The sequence below is a fragment of the Penicillium riverlandense genome (genome assembly GCF_028828495.1).
Source record: "Penicillium riverlandense strain IBT 135883 chromosome Unknown utg000003l_segment0_segment0, whole genome shotgun sequence".
Taxonomy (NCBI): domain Eukaryota; kingdom Fungi; phylum Ascomycota; class Eurotiomycetes; order Eurotiales; family Aspergillaceae; genus Penicillium; species Penicillium riverlandense.
In genome coordinates this window covers 2,936,662-2,950,159 of record NW_026643196.1, presented here as the reverse complement: position 1 = coordinate 2,950,159, position 13,498 = coordinate 2,936,662, and the positions used below count along the sequence as shown (strand labels likewise).

Below are 13,498 nucleotides of genomic sequence, written 5' to 3'. Positions count from 1 at the left end.
ATTATTGTCAGGCGTTCGGAATTGGTGGGGGAGAAAAGGGAAAGGGGAAGATAAGTAACAGTCTAACGGGGGCGCTAGAAAAAAAATAGTTGATGGCGACATCGCGATCCCTCGGCCCACCACTCCCGAGAAATTATACACGGACTAATTCTCCGATCGACATGAGTGCAACATAAACAAATAAATTCCCTAGATGCACCTATCTATGACCTGTGTACATCCATCCCAGATGCTCCGTCCACGCTGTCTACAAAAAAGTCTCCTCCACCTCCACGAATGTGCTTTGTACAACCCAATATGCACAACGAAAATAACAGTGATAAATATCAAGATGACCCTGGCGGAGTCCGGAGAGCTTCAATCGCCACATCCAAAGAAAACACACAGGGCGCGCGCAGGGAGTGCGGGTCCCATTTGCGGAAGGCTGCTTGGCAGCGGTCCGGAATACCGCCCAGCGAGACAAAGCTCTTGGGGATGAAGGGCCGGTCTTGGAGCGAGGTGGCTAGGATGCCGTACTCGTGCGCAAAGATCACGGCTGAGGAGAAATCGGCTGATTTCTGCGTTGCTTGTTCGCCGACGATTCTATTGCAAAGGGGCATCAGTATCTATATCCAGAACAGGTAGACGCAGACTTACACGTAAAGTTCAAAGAAGGTATCCAGAACGTAGATGTCCTTGCCAGCCAGATCCTTGTAGCAGAAGGGTTCAATTTCCTGAACGGTATCGTTGGGCCGAGTCACCGGCGACCCGGAGCCGGGCCGGCGCATCCAGAAGCGTGGCGCCTGGCCCAGTTCGTGGTCGACGCGCAGGAGCCGAGTGCTAAAATGGTCGAACTTTGGCTTGAGTTGCCAGTAGTCCGATGCCATGGTGGATGGTGCAGACGCGCGTGAGCCTGCAAACACCTCGAAGAAGCTCTCCGGTTCTTCGTCCTCGGTCACCTCCTCGAACTCGCCGGTCAGACCGAGATCCATGCTGATGAGCCGTGCGGCGCCGGTTTCCTCGGGTCCGCTGCCTTTGCCCTTCCACAGGTATAGCTTGCCGAAGGGCGCAGAGATGACGAACGGGTAGCCAGAGCACAGGTGGCGGAGTGAATAGTCGACCTCGTCAAAGGCCATTTGACCCAAATACTTTCGTCCGCAGAGCATGTACAGAGCGGACGAGCTGGAGCGGGAGCTGGGCCCCCGACGCGTGATGATAATCCCACCGAGCGCCTGGATGAACCGCGCGGGCTCCTTGCCTTGTCGAATAAGCTCCAGCTTGCAGCCATTCTCGCGGGAGATTTTGCGAGCGAACAGCTGTGTGTCCTCGAACGCGGCCTCTCCAACGTCGTCTCCGCACCAAAGGTATACTTCGGTGGTGGGGATTCCCTGTGTGTCAAATACGTGCACGCAAAGGTACATGCTGCCCTCATAAAGTATGTACTCCTGGTTGACTGGAAGCTCTTGGCGCTTACCATCACCGGTCATCTCCCAGATGTGCTTTTTAGTCGTCCGGATTTTCGGTTCGGCCGGTTTGCTGGTCAACATCAATTGGGGGTCGATATCCACTCGGTCCCGTTGGTTGGGGAAAGTCTTGAAGAAGCCCGCAATGACTTCTTGTGCCTCCGCTGCCTTGGCTACTAACGAAGGGGCAGACATCTTGCGGGACAGCCGGTTGCGCGGGTCAACAGGTTTGTCAAGCGAGATATCGAATCGCTTTGGAGGAATAGGCGGGGAAGCATGGCTCGTCCGGGGAGAAGGATCATGAGCCTCGGCCACCGCAACACCAGGGACGCTCTTGGGTTGGGGCGTGGTCGGTGCGTCCATTCGGTTTTCTCTGTAGCTTGTCCGGAGCGGAGACGGAGAAGAGGTGTATCGCGACTGTTGGCTCCATCGTGGCTTGGCGGATACAGGAGGCGATGGGGACGGCGACGGGCTAGGTTTTGGTGGGACTGGCGGTTTGCTCGACGGGCTCACTTCCTCCGCAGAACTTTCAGGTTCACGCGGTGCACCTTCAAGACTGCGGAGAGCAGCCTCGTTGGATAGTACCCGCGGCTTCGGCGGAGGAGTTTGCAGCCTCTGTTCAAGTCCGTTGTTCAACAGATCCTGGAAGCTATTCCGCTTCGTTTCTGGCCCTGGCTTTGACGAAGTTTTGGCTGGCTGTGTGGAACAAGGCCGCGAGAGGCTTTCTGCACTCTTGTCTGAGTCAATCGGTACAGGACCAGGATGGGATTTCTTGACTTCAGCGGACGAAACGACACCGACCTCTTCGGAACCCCGCGGAGCCGGAGGGGCACTGGCTTCGAATGCGCGGCTCTGCTCAATTCCGTTGTTGAGCAAATCCTGGAAACTGTTCCGCTTCTTTCCTGGCACTGGTTTGGACAGAGCTTGGCCTGGCTTTGCGGAAGCAGGCCGCGAGAGGTTCTGCGAACTGTTGCCGGGGTCAATGGGCATAAGATTAGGCTGGAATTTCTTTACTTCCGGAGGCGAAGTGACAGCAACCTCCTTGGAATCCTGCGAAGCGGGTGGAGCACTGGCTTTGGGGGCGCGTCTCTTGGGACCCTTCGCACGGCTCTTGGTCATATGGGTGAGAGGCGTAGATGATGAGGCGGGGGAAGTTTCCGTGGAGGCTGAAGACATCACCGGCTCCTTCTTCGGAACCTCTGCCGCAGCAGTAGGACCTCGAGACAGGAGCCCAGCTAGAGCGGGATTGATTCGGCCTGCGAGTTTCCCTTTAGCAGCCAGACTTGGAGGCACAGTCGTCGCTGGAGCGGTGGCTCCCGCAACAGCAGCCGATGGCAGGCCACGAACCGGTTTGGGGGCCTCGTCTGCAGGCTTCTGTTTTGCCTCCACACTTGCTTCGATAACAGCACCGCGAGTCTCGGGATCGGTCGGAGCCGGCTCTTGCACTGGATCGGCGACCTCGGGTGGAGGTTTAGGCGATTCCTCTTCGGCCGTTGGTGCTGGCGTTGGGTTGAGCACGGTACGCGGAGTAGCAAGATCTCTGGAGGATCGCGAAGGCTGCTCGTCAGATGGTTTTCCCCTGATGCTATGTGTCTTTGCCATATTCTGCCGCTTCGCAATGGCCTCCGGCACCGCAGTTGCTGGACTCAACGGCCTGTCGTCCTCACCGGCTGTGTTTCGTCTCACGGTGCCACCACCGGCCTTCATCGCCTCCTTCTGCTTCAGAATACTCTCCTTGAATTCGTCGACTCGCTGAGTCTTCTTCGGGCCACCGGTCAGGTTCAATGCCGCCTTGCCTCGTAGAATATTGTTCTTGAGCTCGTCCGGCGCAACGTAGTTCTTGGTCTCGGTCTTCTTCAGCTTGCCGAATACATTCTTGAACTCTGGTTCATCCTTGGGCCCGGTGCCTTGAGGGACCTCGCGTTTCCGGAGGCTGGCTCGGAAATCAAGCGCAGGCGATTGGGACTTCGGTTGCGGGGAGACCGGCTCTCTCGAAGGCCCAGGCGAACTAGTGAAATTTGGTTTGGGACTCAATGCAGGGGGTGGCGCCTTGCGAGTCCGTTCGGGTTCAGGAGTGCGTTCAGCCTCTGTTTTGTGCTCCGGGGATTGCGCCGTTCGCGCCGGAGAGGTCGGTTTGCCTTCCTCTTCTACAGGCTTCATCGGCTCGGAATTCTTGCCAGCAGCAGGTGAGGGTGACTCTGGCACCGATTCCTTTGACTTGGCCAAATCTGGGCTGGCATGCAATGAGGGAACTCCGCTGACGCTGGGCTTTTTGAAGTGGGTACCGGGAGGAGGTGTTCGCATCAAGCCCACCGGATTGACTTCTTTGAAATTTTTGACACTGCCCATGTCAACGCTGCCCCTGGCTTGGCGGTCCTTCATCCACGATGGCTGCTCAGATGGCTGTCGGTTGTGTCGTGGGGAGTCGGGCCGATTCAGTGCGCTCTCCAGCCAAGAGGCCTTGGTAGGGCTCCACCGCTTGGGATCCATGGTCCTGGAGACAAACGGACTAGACTGACTATCCTGCCTCTCCATAGTCATTGAGCTGGTGGATCTCGAGTGCGAAGACGGGGGTCGTCTTGTGGGACTACCAGTTGCACTCGTATTATCAACAGGAGCACCAGCGGTGACAGGTCTGGCGTTGGACTCTGTAGGCTGTACCGTAGTTGCCTCGCTATGACTCGAGCTGGGTCGCTGGACTTGTGTATCTCGTCCAAATCGAGAGCCAGTCGAAGCTGTCAGATCACTGACACTTGCATTCAAAGTTGGAGGTGCGGCACTGCTGAAGTTTGAGACCACGGAATTGGATCGGCTAAGCCGTTGAGGGACCTGAGCACTCCACCGCTTCGAAACGCTGTCTGACCGCTTCAACATCGCACTCTGGACAAAGCCGCCAAGACCCTTAGTGGGAGAGGTTGAACGGGTCCGCTCTGGTGACATTCGGCGCTGTGTCGGGGATGGAGGGGCCAAATCCTCCTCGGATTCAGGCACTCGAGGCTTCAGCTTGGGGGCGCTCGACAACGACACCGGCGAGCCGAGTCCCGTGGCCAACGTGGAAGCCGTTCTCGGCGAGGAAGGAGGAGCCTCATCGGCCGTCTCTGCCTTCTCAGGCTCGGCGGTCGACTCTCGGCTCATCCCCGGGAGTCTGCGGCTGGCGCCCCAACCTGGGGATGTGCCGGATACCTCTTCGGTGGTCTTACGGTATGCTGGCGAGCCCGTTCCTCGGTCTGGCGTCTGCCGGAACCACGAGGGGTCCTTTGAGCCGAGCGATTGAGCGATCTGAGCACGCGACAAGGGCTGGTCCTCTCTCGATGCGGTCGACGCGTTTCTCAAGTGGCTGGAGCGGGATGGAGAGGGTGACGAAGGGGACTTGTTGCCAGAGTCTCGCGAGGAGGGGCGTTGCTGCCAGGACAGAGTGCCGGCCCGACTGCGCGACAGCGGCGGCAGGGTCCGTGAGAGCGAATCCATCTCGGCGTCCTTGGGCGATGATCCGGGTCTCTTCTGGTCTGCGTTCAGCGACTCTGTGCCTTGGGAACTGCTAGGTCTGTCCAGATCGAGCGAGTGCGGCGTGGGCTCCAGGTGTTCTGGGGGTTCAATGGAGGCGCTCATTCGGAAGGCATTGAGGGTGGGTGAGTCCTTCTGTGGGGAAATTGAGCGAGCTCGCTCTGTCGAGGGCATCAGTTGTGTTAGATCGATCTTTCCCTCTCCTTTGTGGTGTGTCATAGCTTACCGGCTCGGCGGGCCTGTCTCTCTGCGCGGCCCTGCAGGATCTCCTCCTCGAGGCGCTTGGTGCGCTCCTCGTCCTCCTTGTCGCGTCGCTCGCCGAGTTCGCGAATGCGCAAGAGAAAGTCATTCACGTCCTCGGAGGCGGCGGTGGACGACATTTTCAGTCGGGGGTGGTTGTGGGAAGAGGAAGGAGGAAGGGAGTGAGTGTGGATTGCGGGAACAACAAGGATTCTCCGCCCTGAGATCACGAGTGCCGTCATAGCCCGGACCATACATACATCGTACTACTATTATTACTGCGGTAGGATTGATTTCTGGTGTTTTCTGCATCTATCCATCTAGACATCATCAGGAAAATCCTGCGTCGGTCCGGTTTCCCCGTAGGACAGACGAAAAAGGTGGTTTGTTGTTTTGTTTACGTGTGGATCGTGTCCCGCCTGATCGGTTCGCGATTGTGGATAGTTCCTATTAGCGATATTTACCGTTCAGAAGAATCATTCAAGGAGGCATGAATGTCAATCAAAAAAGGAAAATCGCATAGTCGGGGGTGTGTCACATTTGAAGTCACATTTGAAGGGTCTGATACGGCCAAGTGACGAGTCACTTGGGTTCCTAGGGGAAATCTGACCTCGGGAACTCCGATTCTTCCATTGCCGTGGCGCTAGATGGAGCATTGCCGAGAGCTATCGAGATGTTAATTACCTGTTGCAAAATTACTATATAGCTACGGCACCTGGAGACTTGATGCTCGTCAATCGTGATAGTATATTGCCCAATATATATTTGACCAGGCCAACACAACCAAAATTCCACTCTCAACCAAACCCAAGTAGTCAAGATGCAGAACGACACAGCACAGGTATCAAACCAGACCGCATCTCGTTGGGCCGTCAGTAGAGGAAAAGCCGGTCTTTGGCGTCCTGTACCACCCACGCCAACCCTTCTTTCAGATTCTTGCCCGTCATCGCACTGCAGGGCAGAATGGTCCATTTATGGGTTACGATCAAATCCAAGCCCAGTCGCTACGACAGTCACAAATCAGCCGATGGGACCCATTGAGTCCATGCGTCGACTTACCTCTCGGACCTCCTCCTCGGTCATGCACTCTTCCACGTCGGTTTTGTTGAGGAAGACTAGAAGACTGGCCCCCATGAGCCGCTGTATGCGTCCAAATGCATCAGTGTGCTTGTTCAGAGATTGCATGTGGTAGATGGGATGCTCTCCTACCTCTTCCAGGAGCAGACCCGCTAGCTCCTGACGGCAATCGTCAACGCGCAGGCGGTCAGTGGCGTCGACGACCCAGACCAGCGTGTCGGTCTTTTCAAAGTAGTTTTTCCAGTAGGAACGGAGGGTTCTCTGGCCGCCGACATCCCCTGAGTGGGTGGTCAGGATGTTTGTTAGCGTTGTTGGCTGGTGGGCTCACAGACAGATGTTGAGTTTGTATCTGTCTCGCCGAGTCAGTTCCCTCTGACACAAGACGCGAGGATGGGTCTGGTCTCACCCATTGAAATCGATGGTCTTGATGATGAACCCTAGCGTGGGGCTGACGGTGGTGATGTCCTCGTCCATAATGCGCTTGACGATGGTGGTCTTGCCCGCATTGTCGAGTCCGCTGCCAGATGCGATCAGTATTTTCTGGGAAAGTAAACATGAGGAGGATGTACAGCATTAATATCCTCATCTCCTTATCCTTTAATCGGGCCTTGCGTAGGATTGACAACATGGTGCTTGAATTGTGGTGAGTGCATTCTTCGGTGGGTGGAGTGTGAACGAGTGAGCGGCAGAGGAACAGTGGAGCATCTGATTGGCACGGCCTTACTATAAACATTCGAGTGAACATGGACCACCACAACATGATTATTCTTCTCTATATCCCGATCCACCTCGATGAAGACAGGCGAAGCTTGAATACTACCGTCCAACTATGACGCCACAAGTTTGCGTGTTTTCGCCTGAGGCATCACGCTATTACCCAAACGGGAAAACCATGAGTGCACTTGCGCCCTTCGTCTCTTCTTCTCTTCTCTTTCTTCTCTTTCTTCTCCCACCCCCGACCCGACCACCTTCTTCTCTTTCTGGAACTCTTCTTCTGTCTTTCCATTCCTCTTTTGGAGCGTTTGGCAAAACTTTGGACTTGCACATTCTTACTGCTTGGAAAAGTAAGAAGAAAGAACCCAGGATAAGTTCACGGGAATAGGCTGTCCCGGACCAGCAGCAACTTCAGATCGGTGCTGACCCTGACAGAACTAGCAAACATGCAGATTACACTATCGTTTTCGCAGACCGTGCTGGAGGAGCTGGATTTAGGCCCAGAGGATCTGGTTCAAGTGTGCTTACCTGGTGAGTGAATCTTCATTCCTTCTACTGCGCAAGACCGAACTGACCACGATAGCCGTGAGCAATTGTGGCGTCCTATGCAGGTTTCCAGTGAACCAAAAGATACCTACGTATCCGTCGGTACGTTACTGACCGACCGACCTCTACAATCAGCCGATCTGGTTAGCTAACAAGCAAGCAGGTTCTCTCTCGAAAAATGCATGACATCGAGTGCAAGCCCAGCCTGCTGCGGCTGGCTCGTGGTGAGTCTTTTTGTTCCCTCTGTTACTACGGCGATGTCGTCTTCCCATAATGCCGAGCCTTTTGCCTCCCACCGTCCTTCCTTCCCTTCCTTTCCTCCATCTCATCCTCTCCATCGTTCCCACACCTCTCTCTTCGCTCTCTCATCCCACTCATTCTTTCAGCTGACCAACCTTACTTGAAAGGCCCCCTCCCTGAACCATCTTCGACCCCTGGGTCTACAGCCCAGGAGAAAGCAAACACTGTCGAGAAACCGTTCAAGAAAGGTAAGCAGCTTTTGTTTTCTTCGCCTCATTTTGGCCTGCCGAGGCTTGCTGACCCGCATCCAGAACGAACCTCGAACACCAACACCATGGTCGGCCATCAGCCAAAGACCAGCGGCGGCCACCCGCTTCGCAGCTATCGCTTGATCATCAACCAGCCGCAGGAACTCGAGGCGCCAAACACCAGTGGCCCCCCAAAGACCGGTGGCGGCCATCCACCTGGAAGATTTCGCTTGATCACCAGCCAGCTGCAGGAACTCGAGGCGCCAAAGACCAGTGGCAGCCATCCACCTGGAAAAACTCTCTTGGGCACCGGCCAGTTGCAGGAACTTCAGTCGGACACAGTCAAGAAAGACAGACAGCCTAATCCTGGTATGCCCGCGATCGAAACAAGCATACCTTGGAAGATGGTGCCCAAGGTCTTAGCTCATGATCTTTCGCGTGACAAGAACCAACGCGGCACTGATGACCGCAGCAGAATGCCTGCTTGGAGCGGACAGCACAGCGGCGCTCATGACCCCAATCCGTTTGTGAATGATGGACGCCTAGACGGCAAGAACCCACCTGGCTCTGCCCTCTATGTTCCGCCTGTGAATGCGCCAAGTGGTGGAAACATGAACCCTTTTGCCGGCCCTTCGGCGAAGAACCCTACTCAAATCACCCCCAGCGACCTGACTGGAGTTCCTCTCGGGGATACTGTTGGTACAGGAGGCACGGGGCCGTTGGGACCACAGGACTGCCCCTGGGACAACTATGACGAGAAGTTTGCGGGCCCCAAGGTGGAGATTCGTCGGAACAATATCATCATCACGGACCAGACTCGGCGCACCGACAGCGCTGGCAATGACATTTGCACTGAGAAGGGTCTCCTCACTGCTCTGCGAACTGGCACAATGACCGAAGAGGAGGTCAAGGCTCACATCAAGCAGCTTCAGCAGCCGATCATTGACGAAGCGCGCTTGAATGTTTTCCACCGGATGCAGGAGCCTTGCGGCGCTTGCACCGAGGCGCTTCCCACCGTCCGCACTGGTCCTGGCACCGACTTGAACGAAGAACTTTACCACATGCTTGGTGCTGCTCGGTACGCGCAAGGAGTCGAAGCTCCTGAGGCGTGGGCTGAGAATCCGCCCGATATCATCCCCGGTTTTGGGTACGAAGAGGTCGATCCGGACGTGAATTGGAAGAAGGTCCGACAGGGAACCTCCCTGTTCTATGCTCAGTGGGATCGGTACGACGATTCTGCGCGCGCGTGGCCCCAGCTTGTAGAGGGAAAAGTTTTGTTGACAGCTGGGCGCCCGGAAGGCATCATGTATGATCCTCTGCCCTTCCCGCATCTCCCCCAGACTCTTGGGTTCAGCGAGATCACCCCGGAGAACCGAGGACCATGGAATGCAAATTGGAACTTCTGCCCCTCCTACAACGGTGACCGCGAGGCCTTCTTTTGCGTGTTCTGGCGCTGGCTGGAAATGATTCCGGAGGAGTGCCAAGTTGTTGATATCTATCACACCGGTTTTTTTGATGGCACTGCTGGCTCGGACGGAGGCTTTTCGTTGTTCATGCAGAACATCAAGCACCTGCCAACCCCTCGAGACATGCAAGATGAGCAGACTCGACTGCACTGGCACGAAACTGCCACGGGATTCATTCACAACTACAACTATCATCTCGCAAAGGAGAAGAAGGCCGAAGCAGCCAGAAAGAAGGAACGACAGGAGCAGGAGAAGGAGCGAGCTTTGGCTCGCATCATCGTGCAGGTTCCGAAGGCTGTTGAAGCAAATGTGTTTCTGCGCCCTGCCGAGTTCAGCGACATCCCTGGACTGCAATACCTTTTCAACTGGTACATGGAGAACTCGCCTATTAGCCCCGAGAAGCGTCCTCTCGCAGAGGACGACATTCGGAATCTGATTGATGATGCGCGTACCACCATGCTGCCGTTCATTGTCGCCGTTCAGCGCCATTCCTACAACAACCCCAGAAAGAAGCACCGAGCTTCGACGGAGAAAATCTTGGGCTACGCTTTCGTGAAGCATTTCAACGAGAGCAACAGCGCCAACAGCAACATTGGCGAGATGCGCGTGTTCGTTGATCACAACCACAAGAAACAGCATATTGGCCGCGCTCTGGTTGACCGAATCCTGATGACTGTGGACGTCACACACCATGGCTCGGGAGGCCATGATTTCCAGCCTGGCGAACACTACCGCTCGCTGCACGCAACCCGTCCGTTTACCACCATGATTTGTGCCATTGCCTATCCGGAAGACAAGGAGGCCAACTACACCTGGACCAAGCAGTGGTTGGTTCGAGAGTTTGATTTCCAAGTGCAGGGTGTTATGAAACGGGCGAGACTGAAGTTGGGTGATCTGTATGTTTTCTTCCACCTTCCGATCTGAGATCATGGTTTGACTAACATCTCTGATAGTCTTGATGTCTGCTACGTTGTTAGACACATGTTGGGTTATCACTCGCGCCCCAAGCCCCGCGAGTACATCTCTTGATTGGATTGCCTGTTCTGGGCAATTCATGTAACATAGGTCATTGCGATGGATCCAAACGAGAAAAAGAATCGTTCATGGAATAGGAGGGGTGGAGAGCATTGAGAATTGAGATTAGGGATGGACTTTTGAAATTGCGGGAAAATTGCGGGAATAAGGAAGAAAAAGTTATGCTTGATATTGGTAACCAAATTGCACCATGTTAAAAAAATCCTCCCCAAAAAAAAGAGTTTATCTCAAAATGATCCTGACTTCTGATGTTGAGGATGTTGAACTAAAAAGCGCTGACTAACGACACTGGCTCACCGCCCGTGCGGAGTCGACAACTTTTTTTTTCTGCGGGATCAATTTTTTGCTGAGCTGCCCCAGTACAACAAGCGCCAGGCCATTACGAGGTTGGTGCAATACCCTGAGATATTGTGATGATAAATCAACTGATTCACTGACTGATTCCAATTAGCAGTCTACACCGCCATGGCACCAAACCCAGCCATCCGGCGCTCCTCCGTCAAGGAGGACGACTTTGTGCTCACGCTCTCCGACGACGAAGAGACTCCTCGCTTTGACGACGAGGAAGAGGATGGCATTAAAGCGCCATCGTCAAAAGAAACCAAGAAGCGCAAGCGCGAGACCACCGAAGCACCTACCAAAGCCAAGAACAAGAACAAGAAGAACAAGACCCAATCAGCAGCCAAAGCAGTAGCCGAGACCTCAGACGTCGCTGACGAAAGCGACGATGACGCCGGCGACGAAGATGAGGCCTTGGATCCGGATTTCGAATTCGATGTCGGTGGCGCGACCAGTGGTGTTACGGAGGGATTTGATGGGTGGGGGATTGGAGAGAGTGACAAGCAGCAACAGCAGCAGAAAAATGGCGACAAGAAGGCTGTGGATATCGATGATATTATCTCGCGGAGAAGGGAGAGGAAGGAACGGCTCTCTAAGAGAAAGGACAAGAAGATCGAGGAGGTGGAAGAGGTCGGCAGTGGCGATGAGGATGATGTTGTATCTGATGCTGAGGAGGTTGATTTCGAGGACGATGAGTTGATGGCCGATGATGCGTTTGGGATGGGCGTTGATGGTGAAGAGGAGAGTGAGGCTGAAGGGCCTGAAGTTGGTTCTGGGCCTGAATCTGACGACGAGGAAGAAGACGATGATGAGGACGATGATGCTGCGTCCGATAATGATTCCGTTGCTACCCCCGTCGGTCACCCTGATGACATTGGATCAGATCGGGGTTCGGATGACGAGAGCGAGGTCGACGTCGAGGAGCAAGAGAAGCGCAAGGCGTTCTTCGCCCCCGAAGAGAAGACAGACGCCCAAACAGCTGCAGCAGCAGCCAAGAGCACCTTCCAAGACTTCAATCTCTCTCGTCCTATCCTCCGCGGGCTGGCCTCAATCGGATTCACCGACCCAACTCCCATCCAGCGCAAGGCTGTCCCCGTCGCTCTTCTCGGCAAGGATATTGTCGGTAGCGCCGTGACAGGATCCGGAAAGACGGCCGCATTCATGGTCCCAATCCTGGAGCGACTGCTCTTCCGCCCTCGCAAGGTTGCCACCAGCCGTGTTGCCATTCTGATGCCAACGCGTGAATTGGCTGTGCAATGTTACAATGTCGCCGTCAAACTGGCCACCTTTACGGACATTACATTCTGTCAGCTTGTTGGTGGATTCAGTCTGCGTGAGCAGGAGAATATTCTCAAAAAGCGGCCTGATGTTATTATTGCTACGCCTGGACGTTTTATCGATCACATGCGCAATTCCCCTAGCTTCACGGTGGATACGCTGGAGATTCTGGTGCTCGATGAAGCAGACCGGATGCTGGAGGATGGATTCGCGGACGAGCTGAACGAAATTCTGACGACTATCCCGAAGTCGCGACAGACGATGCTTTTCTCTGCTACCATGACCGACACGGTGGATAAGCTCATTCGCGTGGGCCTCAACCGACCCGTGCGGCTGATGGTTGACGCAAAGAAGCAGACGGCCGTAACGCTAGTTCAGGAGTTTGTGCGGCTGCGACCCGGCCGCGAAGACAAACGTCTTGGGTATCTGCTCCACCTGTGCAAGGAAATTTACACGGGGCGTGTGATTATCTTCTTCCGACAGAAGAAGGAGTCGCACCGCGTTCGCATTATCTTCGGGCTGTTGGGCTTGAAAGCAGCCGAGTTGCACGGTAGCCTGAGCCAGGAACAGGTATGTTACTCTAGATTTACATCTCACTACGGTCTACTAACCCGCTTCTAGCGTATCAAAAGCGTGGAGAACTTCCGGGATGGCAAGGTCGCCTTCCTCCTGGCAACCGACCTGGCGTCGCGTGGTCTGGATATCAAGGGCGTGGAAACGGTCATCAACTACGAAGCCCCGCAGAGCCATGAGATCTACGTGCACAGAGTCGGTCGTACCGCGCGTGCGGGCCGGTCCGGTCGCGCATGCACTATCGCCGCCGAGCCCGATCGCAAGGTCGTCAAGGCGGCCGTGAAATCGGGCAAAGCGCAGGGCGCCAAGATCGTCAGCCGGGTCGTGGACCTGGCCGTGGCCGATGACTGGGCCCAGAAAGCGGAGGATCTGGCGGATGAAGTCGAGGAAATCCTGCAGGAAGAAAAGACTGAGAAGCAGCTCTCACAGGCGGAGATGCAGGTGACCAAGGGCGAGAACCTGATCAAGCACGGCAACGAGATCATGGCGCGGCCGAAGCGGACGTGGTTCGAGACGGAGCGGGACAAGCGCGCGTCGCGTAAGCTGGGTGCCGAGGCGCTCAATGGGCCCAATGCGCGCAGTAAGAAGGATAAGGGGAAATTGAGCAATAAGGACAAGAAGCGGCTGGATGACATGAAGGAGAGGCACGAGGGCACCATGGGGTGGAAGAAGGGGAAGAATGAGCGCGAGAGCAAGGAGGTGAAGGGGAAAAAGAAGGGCAAAAAGGGTGGCAAGAAATAATGCATTGTAATTAGCACTTGTAGATAGCTCGCTCGAGGTAGTGGTCTAATTCTCC

At 55.2% G+C, this 13,498-nt stretch overlaps 3 protein-coding genes across 3 annotated transcripts; 1 reads left to right on the top strand and 2 right to left on the bottom strand.

Annotated features, from left to right (window-relative positions):
- Positions 1-326: 326 nt before the first annotated feature.
- N7474_004850 (putative gelsolin repeat protein) lies at positions 327-5,326 on the bottom strand (the record flags this gene model as incomplete). The annotated part of the gene is made up of 3 exons (XM_057196265.1): positions 327-582; positions 637-5,107; positions 5,173-5,326. 3 exons carry the CDS (start codon positions 5,324-5,326, stop codon positions 327-329), a joined length of 4,881 nt encoding a protein of 1,626 aa, XP_057053661.1.
- A 732-nt stretch (positions 5,327-6,058) lies between these two features.
- N7474_004849 (Small GTPase superfamily ARF/SAR type) lies at positions 6,059-6,891 on the bottom strand (the record flags this gene model as incomplete). Its single annotated transcript, XM_057196264.1, has 5 exons — positions 6,059-6,190; positions 6,246-6,541; positions 6,596-6,612; positions 6,670-6,780; positions 6,833-6,891. 5 exons carry the CDS (start codon positions 6,889-6,891, stop codon positions 6,059-6,061), a joined length of 615 nt encoding a protein of 204 aa, XP_057053660.1.
- Positions 6,892-7,423: 532 nt separating this feature from the next.
- N7474_004848 (ATP-dependent RNA helicase drs1) lies at positions 7,424-13,443 on the top strand (the record flags this gene model as incomplete). The annotated part of the gene is made up of 8 exons (XM_057196263.1): positions 7,424-7,508; positions 7,561-7,625; positions 7,687-7,747; positions 7,931-8,011; positions 8,075-10,373; positions 10,431-10,465; positions 10,964-12,699; positions 12,751-13,443. The coding sequence occupies 8 exons, from the start codon at positions 7,424-7,426 to the stop codon at positions 13,441-13,443; spliced, it is 5,055 nt and encodes a 1,684-aa protein (XP_057053659.1).
- Between the last annotated feature and the right edge of the window lie 55 nt (positions 13,444-13,498).